The sequence below is a fragment of the Xyrauchen texanus genome, chromosome 31 (genome assembly GCF_025860055.1).
Source record: "Xyrauchen texanus isolate HMW12.3.18 chromosome 31, RBS_HiC_50CHRs, whole genome shotgun sequence".
In the NCBI taxonomy this organism is placed as follows: domain Eukaryota; kingdom Metazoa; phylum Chordata; class Actinopteri; order Cypriniformes; family Catostomidae; genus Xyrauchen; species Xyrauchen texanus.
Window position 1 is genome coordinate 12609247 of NC_068306.1, and position 23798 is coordinate 12633044.

The 23798-nt window shown below is 40.3% G+C and overlaps 1 protein-coding gene across 1 annotated transcript in view; it reads right to left on the reverse strand.

Annotated features, from left to right (window-relative positions):
- LOC127624765 (matrix metalloproteinase-17-like) overlaps window positions 1-20666 on the reverse strand; it is a 91660-nt gene extending 70994 nt beyond the window's left edge. Inside the window, exon 1 of the mRNA XM_052099633.1 lies at window positions 20113-20666. Within this exon, the coding sequence (XP_051955593.1) occupies window positions 20113-20259 (147 nt within the window). The 5' untranslated portion in view covers window positions 20260-20666. The remainder of the gene's footprint in view (window positions 1-20112) is intronic.
- Between the last annotated feature and the right edge of the window lie 3132 nt (window positions 20667-23798).

The following is a 23798-nucleotide window of genomic DNA, read 5'->3' on the forward strand; positions in this document are numbered from 1 at the left end:
TGTGCAACTTCCAAATGGGACACTCACATTTACGATACTTCTGACAGCACGTGATGGCAGCATAAAAGGTTTTAAATTTTCTCAAATGGTGCATCAAGCACAATGCCATTATGAAGACACGTATGGTGAGAAAAAAAAACTATTCATATCCAACGGAGTACCAGGTGCATTCAGAATAGAATAGCAACATTTAAATGAGCCAGGCTTATTTTCCTTGGTATTCTGCACCATGGGTTCTGCCTCAGTCTCTTGAAATGTTCCCTCTAATTCCTGTTCCTTGTTTTTGAGTGAGAGAGTGAGTGAGATTCCTCTCTCACTGTTCAACAAAGCCTGGGCACCTCACATTCACTAAGATGTTTCAAGACTTCCCAGCTAAAATCCCTGCTGACTTTAATAGCATTTGATCATTGTGCTACTGTTGGCACCATTTACCAAGAAGGTATTTCCATCCCCTGCATACAGAGTTTCAAATGAACATATTTGCAATCAAATATTTAGTCAGAATGGAATGATGAAATCCTACATCAAAGCAGTTCAGTCACTTTTCATGTGCTCAGGTTGGGGCTTTTCCCACTGGGAAGCCAGAATGGTAAACAAGAGCCAGCACAGGTTTTAAATAAACAAGTCCTGACGTCAGGAACAATTTTCTATTACAGCAGTTAAATTTAACTGCTGTACTGAGCCCTAACCTCCATAATCACTTAAAGTTGCATCGCTTTTGGCCACAGGTGTAACATGGCAGTTATCCAAACCCCACGAACAGAAAGATAGCATAGCAAACATCTGGAACAGAGCCCCTACTGGGATATTTATTATGTTACATTCAAAGCACAGTGAGCGTAAAAGTCATAGAGACACACACACCTTCTCTTGACAGACTCTACAATACACTCCTAATAAAGCTCCAGAGAATCAAAATGGGAAAAGATTAGCTTGGGACATAGATTAAAGTGTCCCTCTTCTACCCATGTACACAAACGCTTGGTTAAATACTTGGCCAAACGCTTTGCAAGCACACCATCTCATTATACTGTACAGACATACAAACCTCCAGTACTCAAGGGGCAATATGGTTACCTTCAAAATGTCTGTGTCATTAAAGCTGATGAGTTATTTAGGTAGATTGCTATACATGTTGACAGTTTAACAAAAGCTATGCCTCAAACCACGCAATGTATACGGTAGTTGACCTGAACATCTGACCATATAAAAAGTTTCTGCTAATGCTCTCTATACAGTGTCCCCTGTGGCAACACTGAGAATGCAGAACAAACTTGAGTTGCATTATGAAGTGCGCCCAGAGTCCTGGCACGTTTCGAAATGCAATTACGCATTAAATGGAGCTTTAATTTATGTTCACATATTTGCATATAGTGTTTTTTCAGGCCTTAATATTGGTTAAAATATAAGTGTAGATTCCCAGGTGTACGCACAAATATTACAACTCTTGTAAAATTAAACTCTTTCTACTCAGACTAAACTATATGTCTATTTCCACTGTATAGTGCATATAAGACTCATTTGGATGGGCCTGTTGTGATCAGGGAAGGTCTGTTATATAATTATAAAGCCCACAATAAGGTTTCGACCCTCCTCGTATTTTAAATTGATCCCGGGGCCAGCACATTAGCAGCTAATTAGCTCAAAATATCCCATCTTTTCTGAAGCTTCAAGAGTCCTATGATGTAAACATTGGGTCATGCTGCAGGACACTTCAAAAAAGCCTAACCACAGATGCTCTCTTTGAAGCAATAAATAGACAAATATCCAGATCAGAGGTGACAGATGAGAAAACCAAACAAGAATGTAACAGGCTCTGTGATAGCAATCCGTCCAAACTTACTGTGTGAGCGTGATTTGAACTTGAATAACATTCAATAGTCCAGTAACTTCTTTTAGATATAGTTTAATAACAAAATGAACTGGAAAAATGTTACACGGTCAAAAAACTGTGTCGCTTCCATATTGCATCACAAAAAATTAAACGTCATTGCCGGACATGACGTCATTGTTGCTTAGAAATATTGTATTACACATATAAAATTATTTACTTATAATTACTTAACAATGCTTAATGCACACAATTATTTGTTCCACATCTATATAAAGAAACACGTAATTTATGGCTCTTACAGGCTCTCTTATGTTGCTTTTGGTAACCAAATGAGCTTAGACCAGATAAGGTCAACTATACAATAAAATATCATTTTGTGAAATTACGAAGAGCCCACAAAAGGTCCTGATTGGTAATGAAAAAATGAGCAGACCACTGAGGAAGGAGCTTGTGATTTAACATTTCAACATTTAAATGTCAAAAAAATACATTAGCATCTACAAAACAAGGAAAAGAGCTCAAATAAATTTGATCGTTTTGTGGCCTGGTATAAATTTGTGTCTTCAGGTTCAGATTATATCTCATTGCGGCATTGACATATCCTTCAATTTTCTTCGATAATTATCAACAAAGCAAAGGCTTATCTCTGAAGCCGAATGGGCACAAAAAGCAATAGAACTGTCATTGAGCGCTGACCACACAATGCTTGCAGAAGATTTCTGACCTTCAAAGTGAAAATATATGAATAGAAGAGATGCTATCTGCTGAAGCATTGATTAGACCCCTTCTGACACACTTTGATATTGCCTCGGCATGGAATCAATATGACCATGGCCCACTCTTGAAGCATAGTCAAAATGATTTCTCTATTATGAGTATTATTGTAGCACTATATTCTAATGAAGTTCAACCAAATAAAGTTTTGGTGATTTAATACTGACGAATCATGGCATGAATTGCTTTAAATCAAAATACTTTTGACCAATAAAACAAAAACAAGCACAAGAACCATTTGGAATAAACACAAAAAATCAATAAATAATGCAGGGCTTATTTTAATTTCCTAAAATGCTCTATGAGGCTTTTGGATATCTCCCAGCTTTTTTATGTATTGCACTGCATATTGCCAATTTACTGAAACTGAGACATTTTATCACAGCAGAATCTTATTAATATATTATTGTTTTGAGATAAGAAGGCATGTGAGGCATACAGGATTTTGAATGAAGAATGTTATTTTAAAAGAATATGTTAACCTGGTAAGTTGATAACAGAATAGAATAAGGTACTTCCTACCAATTATCTTAATGTTATGAAGCATATTGTTATTAGGCCCGGAGCACAGTCTGACTAGCACTGAGGACAGTGCAACAGCCCTATGGATCATATGTGTCATGTTCAAAGAGACGGCTAGAGATGATTAAATGTATGGTTTCACTGTTACAACGGCACATGTATGTATCTCCTAGGTAAACATACACAAACAATAGGAAGGAAACAATATTGGCTTGAGAGGTTGTCCTCCCAGCCCAAGACTCTTAGAGCACTTACAGTTGCATTTAATAGTATGTCCTTAAAGCAGTGACATCACTTCCTGCACTTGTTGGAAAGTCACCCTACCGTTAATGGATTCTATTAAATGGTACATTTCTCTGGTCCACTGTGATAAGTCTATCTATCAAATCAAAGTTGGACATTGAAAATAATAATGGTAAAAAATGGAAGGTACCGATGATGCAGCTTATAACAGTTACTGAATGAGCCATTAAGGTTTTATTGACTTACCACAGTATATAATACGTGCTTATTTCCCATTTAAGCATTTACAGTTAAGGCCCAAACATACTCTATGTAAGTACATGAACACAGATGCATCTTGCTATGCAAGCACGATTTCACGCATCGTTGCATTATGAAATGTGTCATAACCTAATGCAAGTATGCGCTGTATTCTCAACATTGCGGATTTCCTTTTTTCAGTCAACAACTGTCAAGACAGAGCAGCAATTTGAAGAGAGTCTTGTCCAACAAGTTAGATTATACAAACATATTTTCTGTCCTCTTTTCAGCAAATACAACAGAACACACTCCTCAACATGTTGACTCCACCACATCCGGATTCGTGTTGCCTAAACTCTCCCCCTCTGGTTCAAGGTTTATAACCGCCAGAGCAATGCAAGAGTGCGCATAATTTATGTACATCTGCGTATTTGTATGAAGTATGTTTGGAACCTTAGGGATAGAGGAAAGATATAGAGAAGACAAGGAGGTAAAATATTTACCTTGGAATTGACTGCTGTTAACATACATTTTGATTTGGTCCTTTATACTTAATCTCCCTGCATAGCAGCTTAAAACAGTAATTAGCATAAAAGCATATTTACTGTATAACAGTAACCAGAAATAGTCACTGGCCCAACTATTCATCATAGAAAGTGTGTAAAGAAAAAAAAGTACTAAAAGTCTCCCTAATATCAGTGTTTAACATGTGAAAAGATTAAGAAAAATACCCTTTTTAAGTAAATATAAGAAATTAACATGACAAATATGGATAGTCTAAAAAATTCAGAAACCCCACCTTCCATTTTTATGTTCACTGATGAACACTTCGGCAGTTGTACAATTCCTTCTGAGACATGCAATTTTATTATGTATGATGGAAGCGCAGCTTGGGTTAGTGGGGTCAGACATAGTGGGTCTCCTGAATCTTTGTTGTCTTCTCTGTATTGTCTCTTTATCCAGCAGCAGAACACCATCAAGGTGGAGATGCAACTGTGATGTGGGCATCAGCAATGCTTTTGGACATATGCTGATTCTATCTTTTCAGCAATGTTTCCAGATGATCTTTGTAGCAGCCATTTACCTGAAAATAGCCTGAAACCTCTTGATGGTGAAAATACAGTCTGTATTACAATCTCAGAAAAGCAAAGATGCCAATATGAATATAACAGTGTAACAGTCATGAAGGCAATGCTTTTCGTATGTTTTAATTTTGGACTGGACTGCTCTGCATTTTACGATAAACTTTTGAAAGACAAGTGCACACAGAAAAATTTCAGCCAGCGAAAAGTACAAGGTGACAACAGTTACAAATGAGGATGCACCCTCTACTTCACATTGATCTGCGCCTAGGTAAGGATACATCAATTACATTTTTGCTAAGGGTGCTGTCCCGTTCCCCGTCTGTCGCTCACTTCGACGTTGTGTCCAATGAAGAGACACAAGGGGACTTCTTTGAAGGCCTCGGTTACCTCTGAATTTGAGAAAAGACCAATGAGAAATTGGCAGACAGAATTTGCATGTCTCTCCCCCAAACATACGGGTATAAAAGGAGGGAATCATGCTTCTGTCCATTCAGATTTCTTCTTCAGAGCCGAGTGGTTGTGCGATCAGCGAGCTGAGATCACTTACTGTTCCACTCACCTCTGCAGAGCCTACGCTGTTGGATCTATGGCGCATATCAGCGGCTTTCTCCTTCTCTGAACGGCAGTGCAGCTTTGCCCCTGGGCGCTTCGACAGCGCTGCTGAAAGCTGACAGTTGCCGTTGAACGTCCTTTTCAGGACGCGTCTTTCTAAAGATGCCCTTCCGCCCCTGTGTAGTTCCTGGATGCGGTCGATTTCTTCCCAGAGGTGCATGACGAGTTCACGAAACCATAGAGGGCACCTTTTACTGCCCAAAACTGGCTTCTCCGCTATCACTAGCGGAGTGGCTCCAAGCTGTCTCCGCCCTGCATGCCATGGCCCCCCTGCAAATCCACCAGGCCAAGGCACTTAAAGATCTGCACTTGGGTAGTCCTGATCCTGATGTGCTGCAGGATCGGAAGACCCGCAGAGATGCGCAGTTTGGTCAGTGCTTTCATCCCTGCAAGAGAGGTATGCGGGGAGGCTGTCCCCCTCCACCTTGAAGGTGTATGTAGCCGCTATCGCGGCCCACCACGACGCAGTGGACGGAAAGTCCTTGGGTAAGCACGAATTGATTATCAGATTCCTTAGAGGTGCCCAGAGTCTGAATCCTCCCCGGAAAGTTCCCCTCCTGTTCCCCTCCAGTGGTCCTCTCGGACCCTCAGCGACCCCCTTCGAGCCACTTGACTCAGATGAGCTCAAAGCCCTCTCCTTGAAGATGGCCCCACTGATAGCGCTAGCTTCCATCAAGAGGGTTGGGGACCTGCAAGCGTTCTCTGTCAGTGACACTTGCCTGGAGTTCGGTCCGGCAGATACTCACGTCATCCTAAGACCGCGACCTTGCTACGTGCCCAAGGTTTCTACGACCCCCTTCAGGGACCAGGTTGTGAACCTGCAAATGCTGCCCGGGAGGAGGCAGACCCAACCTTTCCATTGCTGTGTCCGGTACGTGCTTTGCATATCTATTTGTACCGCACGCAGAGCTTTAGTTGTTCTGAGCAGCTCTTTGTCTGCTTCGGCGGATGGCGGAAAGGGAACGCCGTCTCCAAACAGAGGTTAGCTCATTGGGTCGTTGACGCTATCTCCCTGGCCTACCAGACCCAGGCCGTGCCCGCCCCCTTGCGGGTTCAAGCACACTTGACGAGAAGTGTGGCATCCTCGTGGGCACTGGCCAACTGCACCTCCCTGGCAGACATCTGCAGAGCAGCGGGCTGGGCAACACCCAATACCTTTGCGAGATTCAACAATCTGTACTGGAGTAGGGCTCCACAGGCCTAATTCCCTCTTCAGGCAACTTCCTGTGATGTATTTTCCACGATACGGTCCTCCTGTCGGCGGACCCGCGTCTCCCTTGGGCAGTCCCTGCCCCCCGGTCACCGCTTTTGTAGAAACTCCTCCCTTGCAGCAGGTAGGATCTATCACTGCGCCATTCCCATAGTGGGACCCCTAGTGTTGCTTAATTCGACACGTCAAAGTGACCGATAGACGGGGAATGTCTAAGTTACTGTTATAACCTCCGTTCCCTGATGGAGGGAATAAGACGTTGTGTCCCCCCAGCCACGACACTGAACCGTTATGGTTTGGCCATAACCACTGTTATGGCCAAACCTTATTCTCGGCTCCTCATGCAAAACATGAATTGACAGACGCATGATTCCCTCCTTTTATACCTGTATGTCCAGGGGAGAGTCATGCAAATTCTGTCTGCCAATTTCTCATTGGCCTTTTCTCAAGTTCAGAGGTAACCAAGGCCTTCAAAGAAGTCCCCTACTGTCGCTTCATTCGACACAAAGTCTCGTTCCCTCCATCAGGGAACAGAGGTTACAACAATAACCTAGACGTTTTCAACAAGCAGGTATCTGGCCACCCCAGTAATACATTTAACTAAATCTAGTTATGTTTAAATAATAGAGCTTAATTTGCCCTATCGATTTGACTGGCTCTCTTTAAATTGAGAAATCTATTTAAAACCAATACAATGCCAAACTGTCTTGTATTAAAGAAACACCATATCAATACTTCAAGGTATGGCAATAGATTATTTTCAAACAGTTTATGTAGTTCTCTTTTTACACACCATGCCCATTGGTTGTGTGCAAGACAGGCCGTGAAGTGTAAGATGCATGTCGAGACAAAAAATATTTTAATATTTGATAATTATAGTATTTTGACTATTTGAATTGTACTCATTGGGTTGTGTTTAGTTAAAAAGTTTTACTCAAGAGAACATTTTTAATCAAAGAAAAAGCAACTAACTCAGTTTCACCATGAAACATAAATAATTTCAGTGAAAGGGGATTTATTACAACCAACATTGACATTTCATTTCTTAGGATGAAAAACACTGCTTAAAGATAAACAAAACAGTGCAGTTTTCCACGCAGAGTGTGCCATCAATCCATATTGGACCTATTTACTCGGAGTTTGAAAGTCATCAGTTTGTTGTCAAAAGGAGAGATTACCTTCAGTCTAAATCTGTAGTTTTTACTTAGAAATCTGAATATATTGAGCAAATATGCTTTAGAGAAAACATTGCAACACTGCTAAAAACATGCCTTTCCATCTCTCTTCCATTCTCACAGGGACCAGATGGTAAAAGGAGCCATGTCATTTAAACTTACAGTCTTGAATATATTTTTTCTGCACATCAAAAACCTTCACTCTGCAAAATGATTTATCTGGCACTCCTTGCATCTAAGAAGGGTTTTCTTGAATCTCTCATTGACTCGCTCTGTCATCTTGTTAGAAATTGATAAATGCAAATGAGAGTCAAACTATGGAAGCACCTGCTGTGTGCTGCTATAAGACCTAGAAAATGAACTTATAAGAGGCCATTATGGGGTTGTCAACAAAATCTACAGGGCGGTTTTTAAAATCACTTGGCCTGTTGCTGATATATTTACAAAAGTGATGGTAGCTGACATAAAGAAAATAAAGAAAACAGCTCTCTTATGCACTTTACTGCCACTGTTTAAACAATTTTGAAAGCAATTTAAGAGAAGCTCTGTTGTTGCTTTTTTGGTTTCTTTGGCAGTGCTTTATGGTTGTCTGTTACAAGATATACTCTTTTCCTCATTAGTTATTTTGAGCTGCAAAGGAACACACCAACCCAATTCCAAAACCACAGTTATTATAAGAGTCTGTTGGTCGTTTGGACAAGCCATGGTAAAGATGCCCTTGATCTCAGGCTGCCTGGGGAGGACAGGGGTACCCGTCAGCTAAAATAAGACTAAGGGTGCACATGGAGTTGATTTGGGCTTTTCTGTGGAGGGACTTGGACTGGATCAACATTGGTTCAAAAATGCTGAAATCAGTGTGATCCAATGGAAATCATGTAATATTGCATGCAGCTACAGTGTGGAGAGACAACGTTCTTGATTCCTTAACCACACAGTTTGATCTGTTACTACTAGCGAACTAGCTGCTGGCATAGGGACCCTCTCTTTTCATTCCCCCAAGCATTTTACTTATTACAGGGCACTGTTTTCCTGAGGTTTATCCATTGAGGTTTACAGCATAATCACTACCTTGGTCTGCAATGTTCTGACCAAGTAGGGCCTCCCAAAAATATAATTATCATTAAAATATCATGTGCAAAGAGAACTAACTATGTGTTTTTTTTTTTTTTTTTGCCAACGTACATGTTAAACAAAATGCTAGCACAGTGTTACTTCAATATAGATACAACATATGTAAGTGCTCAAGTGTTGTAAAGATTGTAGGTGTAAACTGTCTACTGCATGTTTCATCTACTTCCTATTACATGTAAATTATGTAATCTACATACCATTCATCTATTATGTTACATCTACTTTAGGTGAAGTGTTTAATTTCTGCACCACCAAATGGAATTGCAAACTAAATTACTGTTTTAATACAGGTTTTCTGAATATTCCACCCAACTTCCATTGGTCAGCAAACAGAAGACTATGCCCCAAACCAGAGACTACCCAAACTGTGGCTAACACCTTTTAAATTTAATAAGAATAACTGGAACACCCAATATGGCTGTTTGGACCAGCCTGAAAAATGTTTTTAGCCTGATCTGGCCTAAAGAAGCAGAATTTTAAGACCCCTGCTGTCAGATTTTTCAGCTGATTTGAAATATGTTTTTTGATCATAATCTTGACCATTTGTTTTTTTTTTCAATCTTCCACATTCAAGATTTCAGTCTTTCCACATTCAAGTAGGTAGAAGCTGTACTTTTCTTCCACTTGTAAACATAAGCATTCCCAAAATGGCCACTGAGAGGACTGACATGCTTAAAAGGGACTTTCTCACGCCATTGGTTGAGCTAATTTTGCTATGTTTTACTGGTTGGGATGTTAAAACAATCTGTATTAGGTATGGAAGCCACATTGAATGGTTCTCAATCCAGAGCACTTATCTTGTGAAATACACCTCATGCATTCTCTCAGTCAGATATCAGTAATGATTATGCACCAAGTTGCTGCTGATGTTATCTAGATAAGCTAATGGTTCAGGATAAATAAGATGCCCTGCAAGGTATTGGCCTCTGGGAGCTTCTCTGGGTGCCAATAAGATGTCGAGAATCGGATCCTTCCCTGAAACAGCATCAAAAGCTCATGATTTACAGTAGTTGTTGTTGGACAGCTCCTTCATCACCCAAAATTTAAACCAGATGTTTGCTTAATTCCGCAGGCAATGAGATGGGTAGTAGGGCATTCAAAATAATTTCAGTTTAGGCTGCTGAACCACAAAAATCTTATAATGCAGGTTTAAACAGGTGCATATTTCTACACATCTCACACCATTGTTCACTCAAAGCTATATAAGTGTAGTCATACACTTAGAATGTTGCTCCCACACAGATAAAAACAATTGCAATGTGCAAAAGTTAATGAATGGGCATTGTTTCAACTGGAATCCATTTATTTTACACATTTAATCGATGGTGTAAGAAAACTAATTTCTTACAAAAATATGCTGCAATGACCATCAAAATCCAAATGAAATTTTTTTTTTTTTTTTTTAAATAAAACAATCTTAGGACAGTACAGAGATTTTATAGAGCTCACAGTTCAAGTTCATAGAAGCACTTGGAATTACAAAACATACTGACACATGGAAGCCCACAGAGATCATGCATTATTATTTTTCTGCCTTGTTTTCGCAACATCATAAAAACGTATCTTGACAAAACAAGTTATCTTGATTTTTTCACTCGTTATTATGACAGAACATTGATGCATGGCCTATGCAAAACCTAACAATAACTAGTAATATACCAAAATGTTAGAATGCCTTTAATTATTATTTTTTTAACCATACGACCCCCTGTCCTCTTGCTTGGACTGTGTTTTTTGTCTTCGCTAAACACTAAGCACAATTTTATTTAAACTATCTCAGTTCAGGACATTCTGAGCTGTCATTAAAAGGTTAAACTTTTGACACACTTTGTGCACAAGTTTGTCTTTGTTAGAAATGCCAAGAAATACTACATCTAGCATGGAATCTCATGTAGTTATTACATTGAAACCTGTTTGAGTCAAAAGACTTGAGTCTCTAGTTTCATCTGATATGTCATTTTGAAAACGTAATCGATTTATCGCAAAATGGCATGCACAATGACCAATGACCACGTTCGTGGACTATAGGGCTATTTTTTTAGAAATCCTATGTTCAATATGCATTATCACATTGAGAATCAATGGGTTCATCCAAAGCCTCCAAAATATTGCTTTCAGAGGCTTTTTATGCAGTTAGGATGAAAATAAGATGCATTTTGAACTGTTCTGAGACCAGTGCAGAGAGACAGCAAACTGGTGGTTACGTCATTCACTAAATAGGGAGCAAGGGAGCATCCTATAGCTTTGCAATGCAGCCATGTGCGTTCACTCCAAACTTCCGATCAAAAGTTCAGTATCCGGCTGAAGACAATGTTTGGACCACTCAGCATGATTTGCAGACATGGTACAATGTAATCAGTACATAGATTCAGAATAATAATACTACATTTTATTTTAACATGGTTGGCAGTGACTGGATGATGCTGACATTTCAAAAACATGAATAACCTACACTCCTGGAAACATAATAAACAATTTGATTACAAAAAATCTGACTTTCTGTATTTTGGTAATAGCAAACACTGCACTGATACATTGGATGTTTCTGCTTAGGTTGCCAAAGGTCTGCCGAATAGAAACAGAATATGCTCAGCAAGAACAAACATTATGTGGGTACATTAATCCTCACTGTGCCAAATCTATTCTCATTCACACCAATGCCACCTCTCCACAGACCCTGTTCCTGAAATAATCTCCTCATCCTAAATCCACAACCCCAAGATGTCTGTCAATGGACTGGAGGTCACAAGAATCCAGAATGGCAACAGAAACTATATATGCCCACCCAGCACTAGAACAGTTACCACATCCTGCTAAATGGTTATGTCTCTTCTCTTACCAGTGAGAAAATGCACAAGGGAGTGCAAACCGTCTGGCACAATTAATGGGATATAAAAAAAAAGAAGAAAAATCCCTTGATCTGCTGAAGCTGCAACATACATTACTCCAAACAGACCGATCTATCCTGGCCAAAAAAAAATGCTATTGATTTCATACCAGTTCTCAAAATGGCGACGGCCTTCTTTTTATTTTTTTGCTATTCTCTTTTACTTATCCCTTTCTCTTGATTACTCTGCTCAGGGCCCGCGCTGGCTCTTGGCTACCTCCATTCAAATGTCAATCGCAAGCCTGCCCAACTCACGCTGAAGTCTTTCTGGGTAATTAGAATTGAGAGCCAGTGAGTGAGTACAATGGTGAAATTGACATTTTGGATGATGGACAGGCTCGTGACAGCACATGATGCTGGCTCTTTTTGGATCTGGCGAAGATGTGTCACTCTGGGATTGTGTGCTAATGTGTGGTATGTACTGTAATGAGTATGGCACCTGTGAGGAAATATTGCTGCATGCATCTGTTGACAGGTCCAGCTGGTGCTCTTACTAAAGACATTGCAGCATGTTAACTCCCAGGATTTCAAGGAAGAAAGCAGACAATGCCCCATTATTGCCCTGGCAAAAAAGGACAGGCAAAGCTCATTTGCTGCAAACTAATAAAAAGAAGTAAAAAGCAATTATAAGCACACTAATTAAAATGTTACTGAAAAAGATGAGTTGCCTAAATAATACGGCTAGGAATTTTTTTTTATTCTGTTACAAATCTCAATTCTTGAGCCAAATTTTAAAGTTGTCTCCCTGACGAAAAATCAATTTTTTTAGTTAATAATAAAAAAATAAAACATTTATATTAATGCTACAATGATTAATATAGGAAGCTATTTGTGCATAATTCCACATAACAGGTCTTCTCTCTGAGAAGTTTTGTGTCTTTAATTCTTAATGTTTAGTCCTTTAATGCACAGCCGTTGCAGCCATCAAAGCACCGTTTGTTAAGTATCAGATGTCAAAATCCTCATCTTATTATTATGCATAATCCAATATTTTATTTGAGAGGTGTTTTGGAGAGTATATATTTGTCAGAAGTAATTCTGCAGATTATGTCTGACACTGCTTTAATAAATAATTTAGTTGTAAAAAGGTTTATTAAATGACATGTTGCGCAGTGGTGGGTAATTTTGCAAATTTTGCGAAAGATGTGCTTTCCTCAGCCTTCGAAGAAAGTAGAGACGCTGCTGGGCTTTCTTGGTGATAGAGCTGGTGTTGAGGGACCAGGTGAGGTTCTCCGCCAGGTGAACACCAAGGAATTTGGTGCTCTTGACGATCTCCACAGAGGAGCCGTCGATGTTCAGCGGAGTGTGTTCACCTTGTGCTCTCCTAAAGTCAACAACCATCTCTTTTGTTTTGTTGACATTCAGGGACAGGTTGTTGGCTCTACACCAGTTCGTCAGCCGCTGAACCTCCTCTCTGTATGCTGACTCGTTGTTCTTGCTGATGAGACCCACCACGGTCGTGTCATCGGCGAACTTGATGATGTGATTCGAGCTGTGCATTGCTGCACAGTTGTGAGTCAGCAGAGTGAACAGCAGTGGACTGAGCACACAGCCCTGGGGGGCCCCAGTGCTCAGTGTGGTGGTGGTGGAGATGCTGTTCCCGATCCGGACTGACTGAGGTCTCCCAGTCAGGAAGTCCAGGATCCAGTTGCAGAGGGAGGTGTCCAGGCCCAGCAGGTTCAGCTTTCCAATCAGGTGCTGGGGAATGATTGAGTTGAATGCTGAGCTGAAATCTATGAACAGCGTTCGAACGTATGAGTCCTTATTGTCTTGGTGGGTGAGGGCCAGATGGAGGGTTGTGGTGATGGCATCATCCGTTGAACGGTTTGAACGATACGCAAACTGCAGTGGGTCTAGTGAGGGGGGCAGCTGGGTCTTAATCTGCCTCATGACAAGCCTCTCGAAGCACTTCATGATGATGGGTGTAAGTGCGACGGGACGGTAGTCGTTGAGGCAGGACACTGAAGACTTCTTTGGCATGGGGATGATGGTGGTGGCCTTGAAGCATGTTGGAACAACGGCGCTGCTCAGAGAGATGTTGAAGATGTCGGTAAGAACATCTGCTAGCTGGTCTGCACATCCTCTGAGCACTCTGCCAGGAATGTTGTCTGGTCCAGCAGCCTTCCGTGGGTTGACTCTACGTAGAGTTTTCCTCACATCTGCCGTGGTAAGACAGAGCACCTGGTCGTTGGGAGGAGGGGTGGACTTCCTCGCCATCACGTCGTTCTGCACTTCAAACCGAGCGTAGAAGTCGTTCAGCGCATCTGGAAGGGAGGCATCTTTGTCACAGGCAACTGATGTTGTCCTGTAGTTGGTGATGGCCTGGATGCCCTGCCACATGCGCCGCGTGTCACCGCTGTCCTGGAAGTGATTGTGGATTCTCTGGGCGTGTGCGCGCTTTGCCTCTCTGATTGCCCGTGACAGTTTGGCCCTAGCTGTTCTTAGGGCTGCCTTATTGCCTGCTCTGAAGGCGGAGTCTCGTGACCTCAGCAGCGTGCGCACCTCCGCAGTCATCCACGGCTTCTGGTTGGAGCGTGTGGTGATGGTCTTGGAGAAAGTGACATCATCAATGCACTTGCTGATGTAGCTGGTCACTGATGCTGTGTATTCCTCCAAGTTGGTAGAATCGCCATATGTTGCAGCCTCCCTGAACATGTGCCAGTCAGTACACTCAAAACAGTCCTGAAGAGCAGAGATGGCTCCTGCTGGCCAGGTTTTCACCTGCTTCTGAAGCGGTTTTGTGCGCCTGACGAGCGGTCTGTATGCTGGAAATAACATAACAGAGATGTGGTCTGAGTAGCCGAGGTGGGGCGGGGCTCCGCCCGCAGCGCCTGGGATGTTTGTGTAAACAAGATCAAGCGCGTTCAGCCCTCTCGTTGCAAAGTCCACATACTGATGGAATTTAGGGAGCACTGTCTTGAGATTTGCATGGTTGAAATCTCCGGCGACAATAAACAGTCCGTCGGGGTGAGCGTTCTGCAGTTCGCTCATAGCCCCATACAGTTCACAGAGCGCTTCCTTAGCGTTAGCACTGGGGGGAATGTAAACTCCGGTTATGCAAACAGTGGTGAATTCCCGTGGTAGATAAAAAGGTCTGCATCTAACAGTCACAAGCTCCAACAGCGATGAACAGTAACTAGAGACTAGCATAGAGTTCTTGCACCATTCCGTGTTGATGTAAACACACAAGCCACCACCGCGAGTCTTACCGCAGAGAGCTGTATTTCTGTCGGCACGAAACGAGGCGAGCCCGTGTAGCTGAATGGCGGCATCCGGAACTCTGTCGCTGAGCCACGTCTCCGTGAAAACAAAGACGCAGCAGTCTCTAAACTCACGCTGCGTAGCCTGCTGGAGTCGGATATAGTCCAGTTTATTGTCCAGGGAGCAAACATTTGAGAGCAGGATAGACGGGAGAGCCGGCCGGCTAGGGTTTGTTTTTAGCCTAGCATGGACCCCTGCCCTCTTTCCGCTTCGCTTTCGCGACACCGCTTACGACGTCCTCTCCCCCGGCCACCGGCATCAGGCGACGCCGAGGGCTGGAGGCCTGGTCTCCGCAGCAAGCTAAGTACGCGTAGCGCCTCCTGCAGGTCAACATGCAGCTTGGTTTTTGCATGAGTCTTATATTTCAGTAGTGTCTGGTGATGGTAGACACGAACACCGGTTGCTCCGATGTCCATGTGTTGCAAAAGTCGGGCTTTATTAACAAAAATAGCACCATTGTGGATCCGGAGTGGCCGCTGCGTGCTACCGCGCCGCCATCTTGGATCAATCCAAGCACATCTCCCAACCCCCATCCTCACTACATTCTATAGAGGGACTATTGAGAGCATCCTGAGCAGCTGCATCACTGCCTGGTTTGGGACTTGCACCGTTTCGGACCGCAAAGCCCTGCAGAGGATAGTGAGGACAGCTGAGAAGATCATTGGGGTCTCTCTTCCCTCCATCAAAGACATTTACAAAAAACACTGTATCCATAGAAGCAACCAGCATTGTGGACGACCCCACACACCCCTCACACAAACTCTTTACCCTCCTCCCTCTGGCAAGAGGTACCGAAGCATTCGGGCCCTCACGGCCAGACTGTGTAACAGCTTCTTCCCCAAGCCATCAGACTCCTCAATACTCAGAGACTGGTTTGACACACACGTGTCCTGAGTTGCACTTTAATTACTGTCACTTTATAACTGTCTGCTACCTCAATAACTGCTATGTGCATAGAACATTATCTCATAGTATGTTATGTTTACATTTTTAGAAACTGTCATCTTTTTGCACTACTGAGTACTGGTCGGCGCTGCACTGTCTATTGTCCTGTTCATTGTCAGTAATTTGTTGTACTGTCCTGTACTTTTTGCACATGTTTGCACGTGCACTTTATATAGGTATATATAGGTAGTTTATATAGGTATTTTATTTCGTTGTGTAGTCTCATGTGGTCCTATGTTGGTCCTTTGTTGTTTTTATGTAGCACCATGGTCCTGGAGGAACGTTGTCTCGTTTTGCTGTGTACTATACTAACTGTATATGGTTGAAACGACAATAAAAACCACTTGACTTGACTTGACTTGACTTGGCTGTCGACAAGAAATACCACAAGATACAAAGATGCACACCTGATTATATTCTGAAGAACAGACTAAAGAAATACAGGCAAAGCGCGTGTCTGGTTTGCTTTTTTGTTCAGAGGTTCATTTGCGCTTTGGCGCCAACGTGCGCTACAATGTTAAATATGCAATAACTTGCAATGGCATTGGGACTACAGATTAATTGTCATGTATAATTAATGTACATAATCCAGTGCAGTCCCAGAAATGGTTCGTGAACTAGTTTAATTTTAGCCTCCATTTGAATGTTGCAAAATTATCATAATGATAATAGCACTAGTCTATGGTATAGCCTACCCTTTATTATTTTTTTACTACATACACCTAATTAGAACTTTTTTCAATGACTGTTGAGGCTCCTGGTGTTTTACTGAGCTGCATGGTTCAAGGGGAAAGATGTAACAAACCTGGTCCATGACAATTTATAATAGTAAAAGAATGTAAAATTGCAAGAATACAAAGATTTCAAAACAATATCCAGTGCTTTCCCACTTTTCCACAATTTTAACCCCTAACCCAAACCTAACCATAAAGTCTAACCTTATACCCAAAACCTAAACTTTACAATGAATTTAAGAGGAAAATGACTGTTGTGCACCACAGAAAAAGAGCAATATTGGGGTTTGGAACAAGAAAGGGAAGCATACTACACATTATTAACATACATCTGTTATTTATATGATACAAATAAATACTACATAAATATGAAAGAGTAAGCAGATTTATTCACAGGCATTTCTTTTCTGAAAATTAAATGTTGGATAGGAGGCTACCTAATATTTGATGCCTGTATTGTATCAATGTGAAATTCTGTTTGTTGATTGGTTTGTCTCTGTGGGAATAAAAGTTTATTTTCTGGCAAGTCAAGTCATATGCTAGCTTGCGATTTCGCCATATCATACAAATAATTACGGGTTGTCATGAAACTATGTTGGATGCAATGAGAGGTTCACTGCATCCCAGAGCCTTGTAGGCACTATTGCCTAGGGTTAGGCATTCTCTTACCAGTGCAGACAGAAGACCACACTAAAATACTGTAAAACACTGTTTCTTGTCACTTCTAAATCTACAATTCCATAACTTAAGAAATTGTTTCAGCCGAGTTGTGAGTTTGTCTGGATTGAATGTGATGACAACAAAGGGGTGTCACAAAATAATGCAAAGACAATAAACAGACAACAAATCTTTCTTTTTATATGTACTGTACCTGCTGGTTGTGTACAACAACAAAAATAATTGGTACTACCTACTACTGCCCTGACTTGGCCCATTCTGTGCAGTTAAAGCAACAGCCTTATACCCAATCAGCATGTCACTCACCCATCTTCTCGATCACGTTCCCCTTACTTAACACCAGTCAACCCAAGCCCAATGATATCTCGCCATCTGTCCCATCACTCATGGATTTTACTTTCTAAAAGCATTGTTTGCGCCTATCAGGGGCTGCTGTGCCAACAGCCCAGCCCCCCTGAATGTGGACTCCCTAGGCTTTCATTTAAACATGAGTAGTATGGGCCACTAAGCTAATAACAGTAAAGTGCTTCTGGTTGAGGTTTTGTCACATAAAGAAAGGGTGGGGTGAGTGCCCGGACACTACACTGTGAGATATGTGTTGTGAAAGAAGTGTCTTGATGTAAGTGTCGAGTATCAGCTGCTGTTACCGAGGGCTGCCTAACCCATCAGAGTAACATAGTGGAGATCCTATTCAGAGTATCTCATTATATGTGGGGGCCAACTGCTCAGTAGTGTCAGACAAGATTTGTGAGTTTCATTACCAAAGGTGGTTCTTAAAGGGCCCTTCAAATCATTCTCATTTGTTTGCAAGTCTAAAACAAAAACTTATTTTAAGTTTTTGTGTGTAGCTTTGCAAGGTTGGACAAGATATGAATTATGAGAAAAATCTGACTAGTGATCAATACTGATACTTTATGAATACTTTTTAGAAGGTTATTGGATACAAACAATAAAAGGATATTGATTAGACAAAGTAATTTCATTGAGGAGAAAAAAATCAGAATGACTGTTGCAGAATGACAGAATGATTACTGGAGGCCTTCATTAATTGATTTGGTTCTTTTGCTGACGCAATTCCATGATAATCTGAGGTTTACAGAACAATAGCTCAGGTTATGTTTGAAAGCAACTATAAACCAAGTAAGTAACACTTTCTTTCTTTATAATATTTAAACAAAACCTCCCCCAAAAGCCTTAAAAATCAGTTCACCCAAAAATTAAAATCTTCTCATCATTTATTCATCCTCATGCCATCCCAGATGTGTATGACTTTCTTTCTTCTGCTGAACACAAACTAATATTTAAAAAAATAAAAAATCTCAGCTCTGTAGGTCCATATAATGCAAGTGAAAGGTGACCAGAACTTTTAAGCTCCAAAAAGGATATAAAGGCAGTGATGAAAATAATCCATGTGACTCTAGTGGTTTAATCCATGTCTTCTGAAGTGATATGATAGGTGTGAGTGACGAACAGATGAATATTTAAGTATTTTTTTTTTTTATATAAATTCTCCGTCCTGTCCAGTAGGTGGTGATAAGCATGCAGAATGTGAATTGCCAAAAACTAAAGAAGAATGTAAAAGTGGCTATTTACAGTAAAAGGACTTATATATTGATCTGTTTGGCACCCATGCCTTTAAATGCTATTTGGAGCTTTGATCTGGCCACCATTGATTTGTATTTTATGGAACTAAATAGTAGAGATAGTTTTCTAAAAATATTTGTTTGTGTTCAGCTGAAGAAAAAAAAGTCATGCACATCTGGGATGAAATGCAGGTGCGTAAATAATGAGAGCATTATCATTTTTGGGTGAACTATTTCTTAAGACAGCAAGATGCAAAGTAATGTTTACTTTAAAATAGTTGTATAATGCATTAAATGCACCAGTGCTTTTTTTTTTACCCTTACCTCATTGCTGCTGCCCTCATTTAACCATTTCTGTGAAGAATGCAAAAAAAAAAAAAAAAGAAAAAAGCTGACACTTTTGTACAGTGTCAGAACAACTGACAAGCTTATCAGCCAAAAAATCTATTTCAATAAAAACACGATTTCATGTGGTCAATTTCTCTTTCTTCACTACCAACACACTTCCTCCCCAAAGGGACAGATGTGCAGTCATACAGTGCTTTCTCCAAAATTCAGTGCGCGTGAAAATGTCATATACGCGATAATGTCCAAGAGCGTGCGCAGCATGAAAGTACTTTTATGAAGAACCAAAGCATCCAAGAAGTGGTTGAGTGTGACTAAATACAGACAAACACAAAAATAAAGTATTATGCGCGCTACAGCCTTATCTAGGATCCTGAAGTTTAACATTCCCTCATTATCCTATTTTTACTGCGTGACGGGACATACAATATACGTTTTGCAGAAATACAGTCCACACGTCTGAAAACCGACCCATATCGAAGGTCATCAGTGTAACGCATGTGTAAATGAGATAAGATGTTTATGTAATTCACTTTATAATTGTTCAAGGCATGTAAAAAATAACCGAGCGACTGGATAATTAAGACTTTCGATTTGGGTTTTCTGATAGTCACAGAATTGATACAGGGTAAAGTTGAATTATCTATATGCGAAGACAGAAATGAACTAAATCCCTATGCGAATCTATTCAGGCGTGTGGGATTTGAAGTGTGACTGAATTTCCGATTTCGTAGACGTGTCTAATATGTATAATTATCTATATCCACAGGCCAAGGGTATTTCTTTCACGTCTTTTCATCATTGCCGCTTAAACGAAAATTAGTCGGAAGACGGGTTTTGAAAGAGCACCTACCACCCCCATATCCATCTGCTCGGCTGTAATAGAAGGGGCCGCCCGAGTTTGGGATAGAAACCAGAGAATTGGAACAAGAATCATCTCTGGGTAAATAATCCAAACGCTCCGGATGCAATTCCACTTTCGAGTACTGAGAGACTTCATATTTTCATCGCTCCCGGTTTCTTTCCTTCCGCCGCATCCACCGTATAGATCCCGGGCGTTTAACGGTCCACGAGAAAGCTCGAAAGTCAAACTACCTCACTGTTGTGCGCAAACACGTGAAACACATATCACATTGAGCCACATATATCAAGGCTGACAAAACCGAGCGATAAATATCCTCAGGAATCCCTGTCATCGTCCAGTATGACAGTCATTGTGGTCAATACGATTTACCAAACTGAAAGCTCTCCGACTGATGAGGAGTCGTTGTGGTATACACTTCCAAAGACCCAAACTCAAACGTCTGCGTTCAGTTCTGAGTTGTAAAAGGATCACATACTGTGGTAAATCAACCCCCTTTGATATCAGAGTGTCTGCTGTCAGAGAAAACCTGCCGCGCGCCTCGCGCCGAATACAACGGACTGAAAGCGCGGCAAGCGCGAGGAGAACTTGTATAGTTCTCAGACGGGAGGAGGGGCAGCGGGAGCACTGTCGTCCAGTTCAAAAACAACTGACTGCCACACAATTAATAACTAGCCCTTTCCACCCCCCTAGGTTTGATTGGGAAAATGTTAATTCTTTGTTGAATATTTGTTGAATCTTCAATGAATAGCCTATCCCTCGTATAACAAAAATTAAGGTAACCCAACAATGTGCAAATTAAAGTTCAAGTTTTTAGGTAACAAATAAATTAATACATTAAATAATTAATAAAAACGTAATTGTCACAAAATATTGCCTAAATGTGACTAAAGTAATGTTGTGGCAACCAAACAGGGGTTGTTGGGTGCCTGCAGCTGTACGGCCGTAGGCTACGCACTGTGCGCAGCATGAGAGCTCTGACTGATCTATTACTCTCAGAATATTTCCCCAATAATGAAATGTGCCCCATATTTCTGTTGGCTGTTTAAAAGAACTAACAATGCTTTTAAAATTATTTTGAGTCGGTTATTTTCAGTGAATTGGCCAAACGGGCTTACTGGAAGAAATACATTAGCCAATAGTTACATGAATGCTACTCATACGTGAAAAAATAAACAAATACGTCAAAGTCACCAGAACTGAACGGTGTGGTGGTGTTGTTTTTTTCGCAAGAAGAAAAACACAGTGGAACATGATATTATATTTATTAGGCAGATTTAGAGGTCTGCCCACATGGAAAGAACATATGAGGATATATGCGCATATATGAAACCTATATGCAGTTTATATGCACATGCTGCATATATAGCATATATGCACATATATGATAATATATATGCTGCATATATGCGTATATATGCCACATATAGGCAACATTGAGGTGCATATATGTGCATATACAGGCCATATAGGTCTCCTGTATTGCTTCTTTATATCCACATATAAGCCCTATATGTGCATACAAGATATGTCTCCTATATAGCTCATGGCAGGATCTGGTCATTTTGTAGCTCATATCTCACTTTGGCAATTGTCATACATGATGCCTAGCTCATATTTTCTATTATCAAGGCAATAACTAAGAACTAACTAAAAAAAAAAATTATGCAAGAACTTATGTATATGCGAACACATGAAATTGGTATCACATGTAATTGGCATGTTATGGAATTTAACTATGGCAATTAAATGAGAGGAGATGGAAAGCTATGATGTCTACATGTTTTCCTGAAACATTTACAAGGTCAGTTCTTTCTTGTATGAAGATAGTGGAAAAGAAGGAAATAATAAAATGGTTTGTCGTTTTTATTATTTTGTCAATCAAGCCTTTTTTCCAATTTCAAGTCACTTCCAGATTCACATTACAGCTCATACACATCCACACATTCACCATTACATCCACCAAATGCAATGCAAAATGCAATGTTTTCTGTATTGTCTTAATGCAGTTTCTAGAAGAATATGGCTGAAAGGTCATTACAGTCTAAATGTAGCAAAAAAAAAAAAAAAAAAAAATTGCATAGAACATACATTCAAGTAATCATCATCATCATCCCACATCTATCTGAGCATTTCACTGTGGTTAATGAATTTGAAGATAATGTCAATGTCTCTGCGTCTTATTTCCTTAACGTTATTTATACTGATAAGCCCCAACTCAAAAAAATGAAAATTGGTTGTTGTTGGTCCAAAGAATGTAATTATGTTTAAATTAAATAATGGTCTTACGTTTGTGTATTAAAATTAAAACAGTTGTGTTGACAAAATTAGAAAATGTGATATTTCCCATTTACACAGCTCACTTGTGTTAAATGAATGAAATGCAGTTGTGTTGCTTCTGCAGTACCGCACTTTGGTCAGCAGATGGAGCTATATCTGCACATGCGCAGATGGAAAGCACAGCCAACGATCAACTTTGATCCTTCAGCTCACTCAAAGTCCCTCATCGCCATTTTGTGCAGCCAAACATTTCACAACCAACGTTTTGTCTTTGTGGACACAGAGGTGAGGTATTTTACTTTTTATGCATTTATATAGGCTAGAGGCTGTCAGTAGATGGTTTATCGCGGATATCGTGTTTTGTATGGTATTTTAATGAAGTTGCCGCATTCCTCGTGTGGTTTTCGCATTTTTGTTAGTTAGGCCTGTAACGTTACATTCGTGTGTTTCGATCTTTATATAGGCCTACTTGTTGAACTTTGATGTGAATTTCTCCACACAAAGACACAAATTACTTATTAAATTGCGAGTTAAAAAGAGTTTCTCCATTTATGTGTTAACGGATTGTTGTGTGTAATGTTACTGTATAAAGCGAAGCACTTTTTCAGATTTTAGTAATGTTATCAGTTTTAATAACTGTCTCAAATAATGGTGTTGAGCATTTTTATGTAATATCAAATGTTAACACTCAAACTTTGGAAGACCCAAATAACAGCTATAAACACATTTGACACATGAATAAGATGGCATTGATGTTAGCTAAGTAATGTAAGCTTGGCGGTTAGGCCTAATCTAAAGTGTAAACTATTTATCATGGATATATACAGATTTTTACTGTATAGCATACTACTTATTAATAATTTATGAACCTATTAACTAATAATTTATAAATGACTTATATCTGAATTAACAAAACAATAAAAATTTGTAGCATACAAATAAATAGTTAAAAAATCATACATTGTGATTTCTGGATTTTTTTTTTTAGATTATGTCTCTCACAGTGGACATGCACCTACGATGACAATTTCAGACCCCTCCATGATTTCTAAGTGGGAGAACTTGCAAAATAGCAGGGTGTTCAAATACTTATTTTCCTCACTGTAAGTCACTTATAACTGAACGTTATTATAAAGTGTTACAGTGTTGTTTATATTATTATTATTCTTTGGTGACTTACATCTTTTTTTTCTCACAGAGTTTTGGAGTTCCTGAGTCCTACATGTGGCTGTGCAGAGATTGTGGCTCGTCTCACATATCAAGATCAAAGCTTTTAAAATACTTCAGGTTGGTACATGGACACTATGGCCGCAGACAAGCATATCCATGCGCATATTCTTACTGTCCACTGCGCTTTTAAAACCTGGAATGCACTGCGGTCCCACTTATGCAGATCA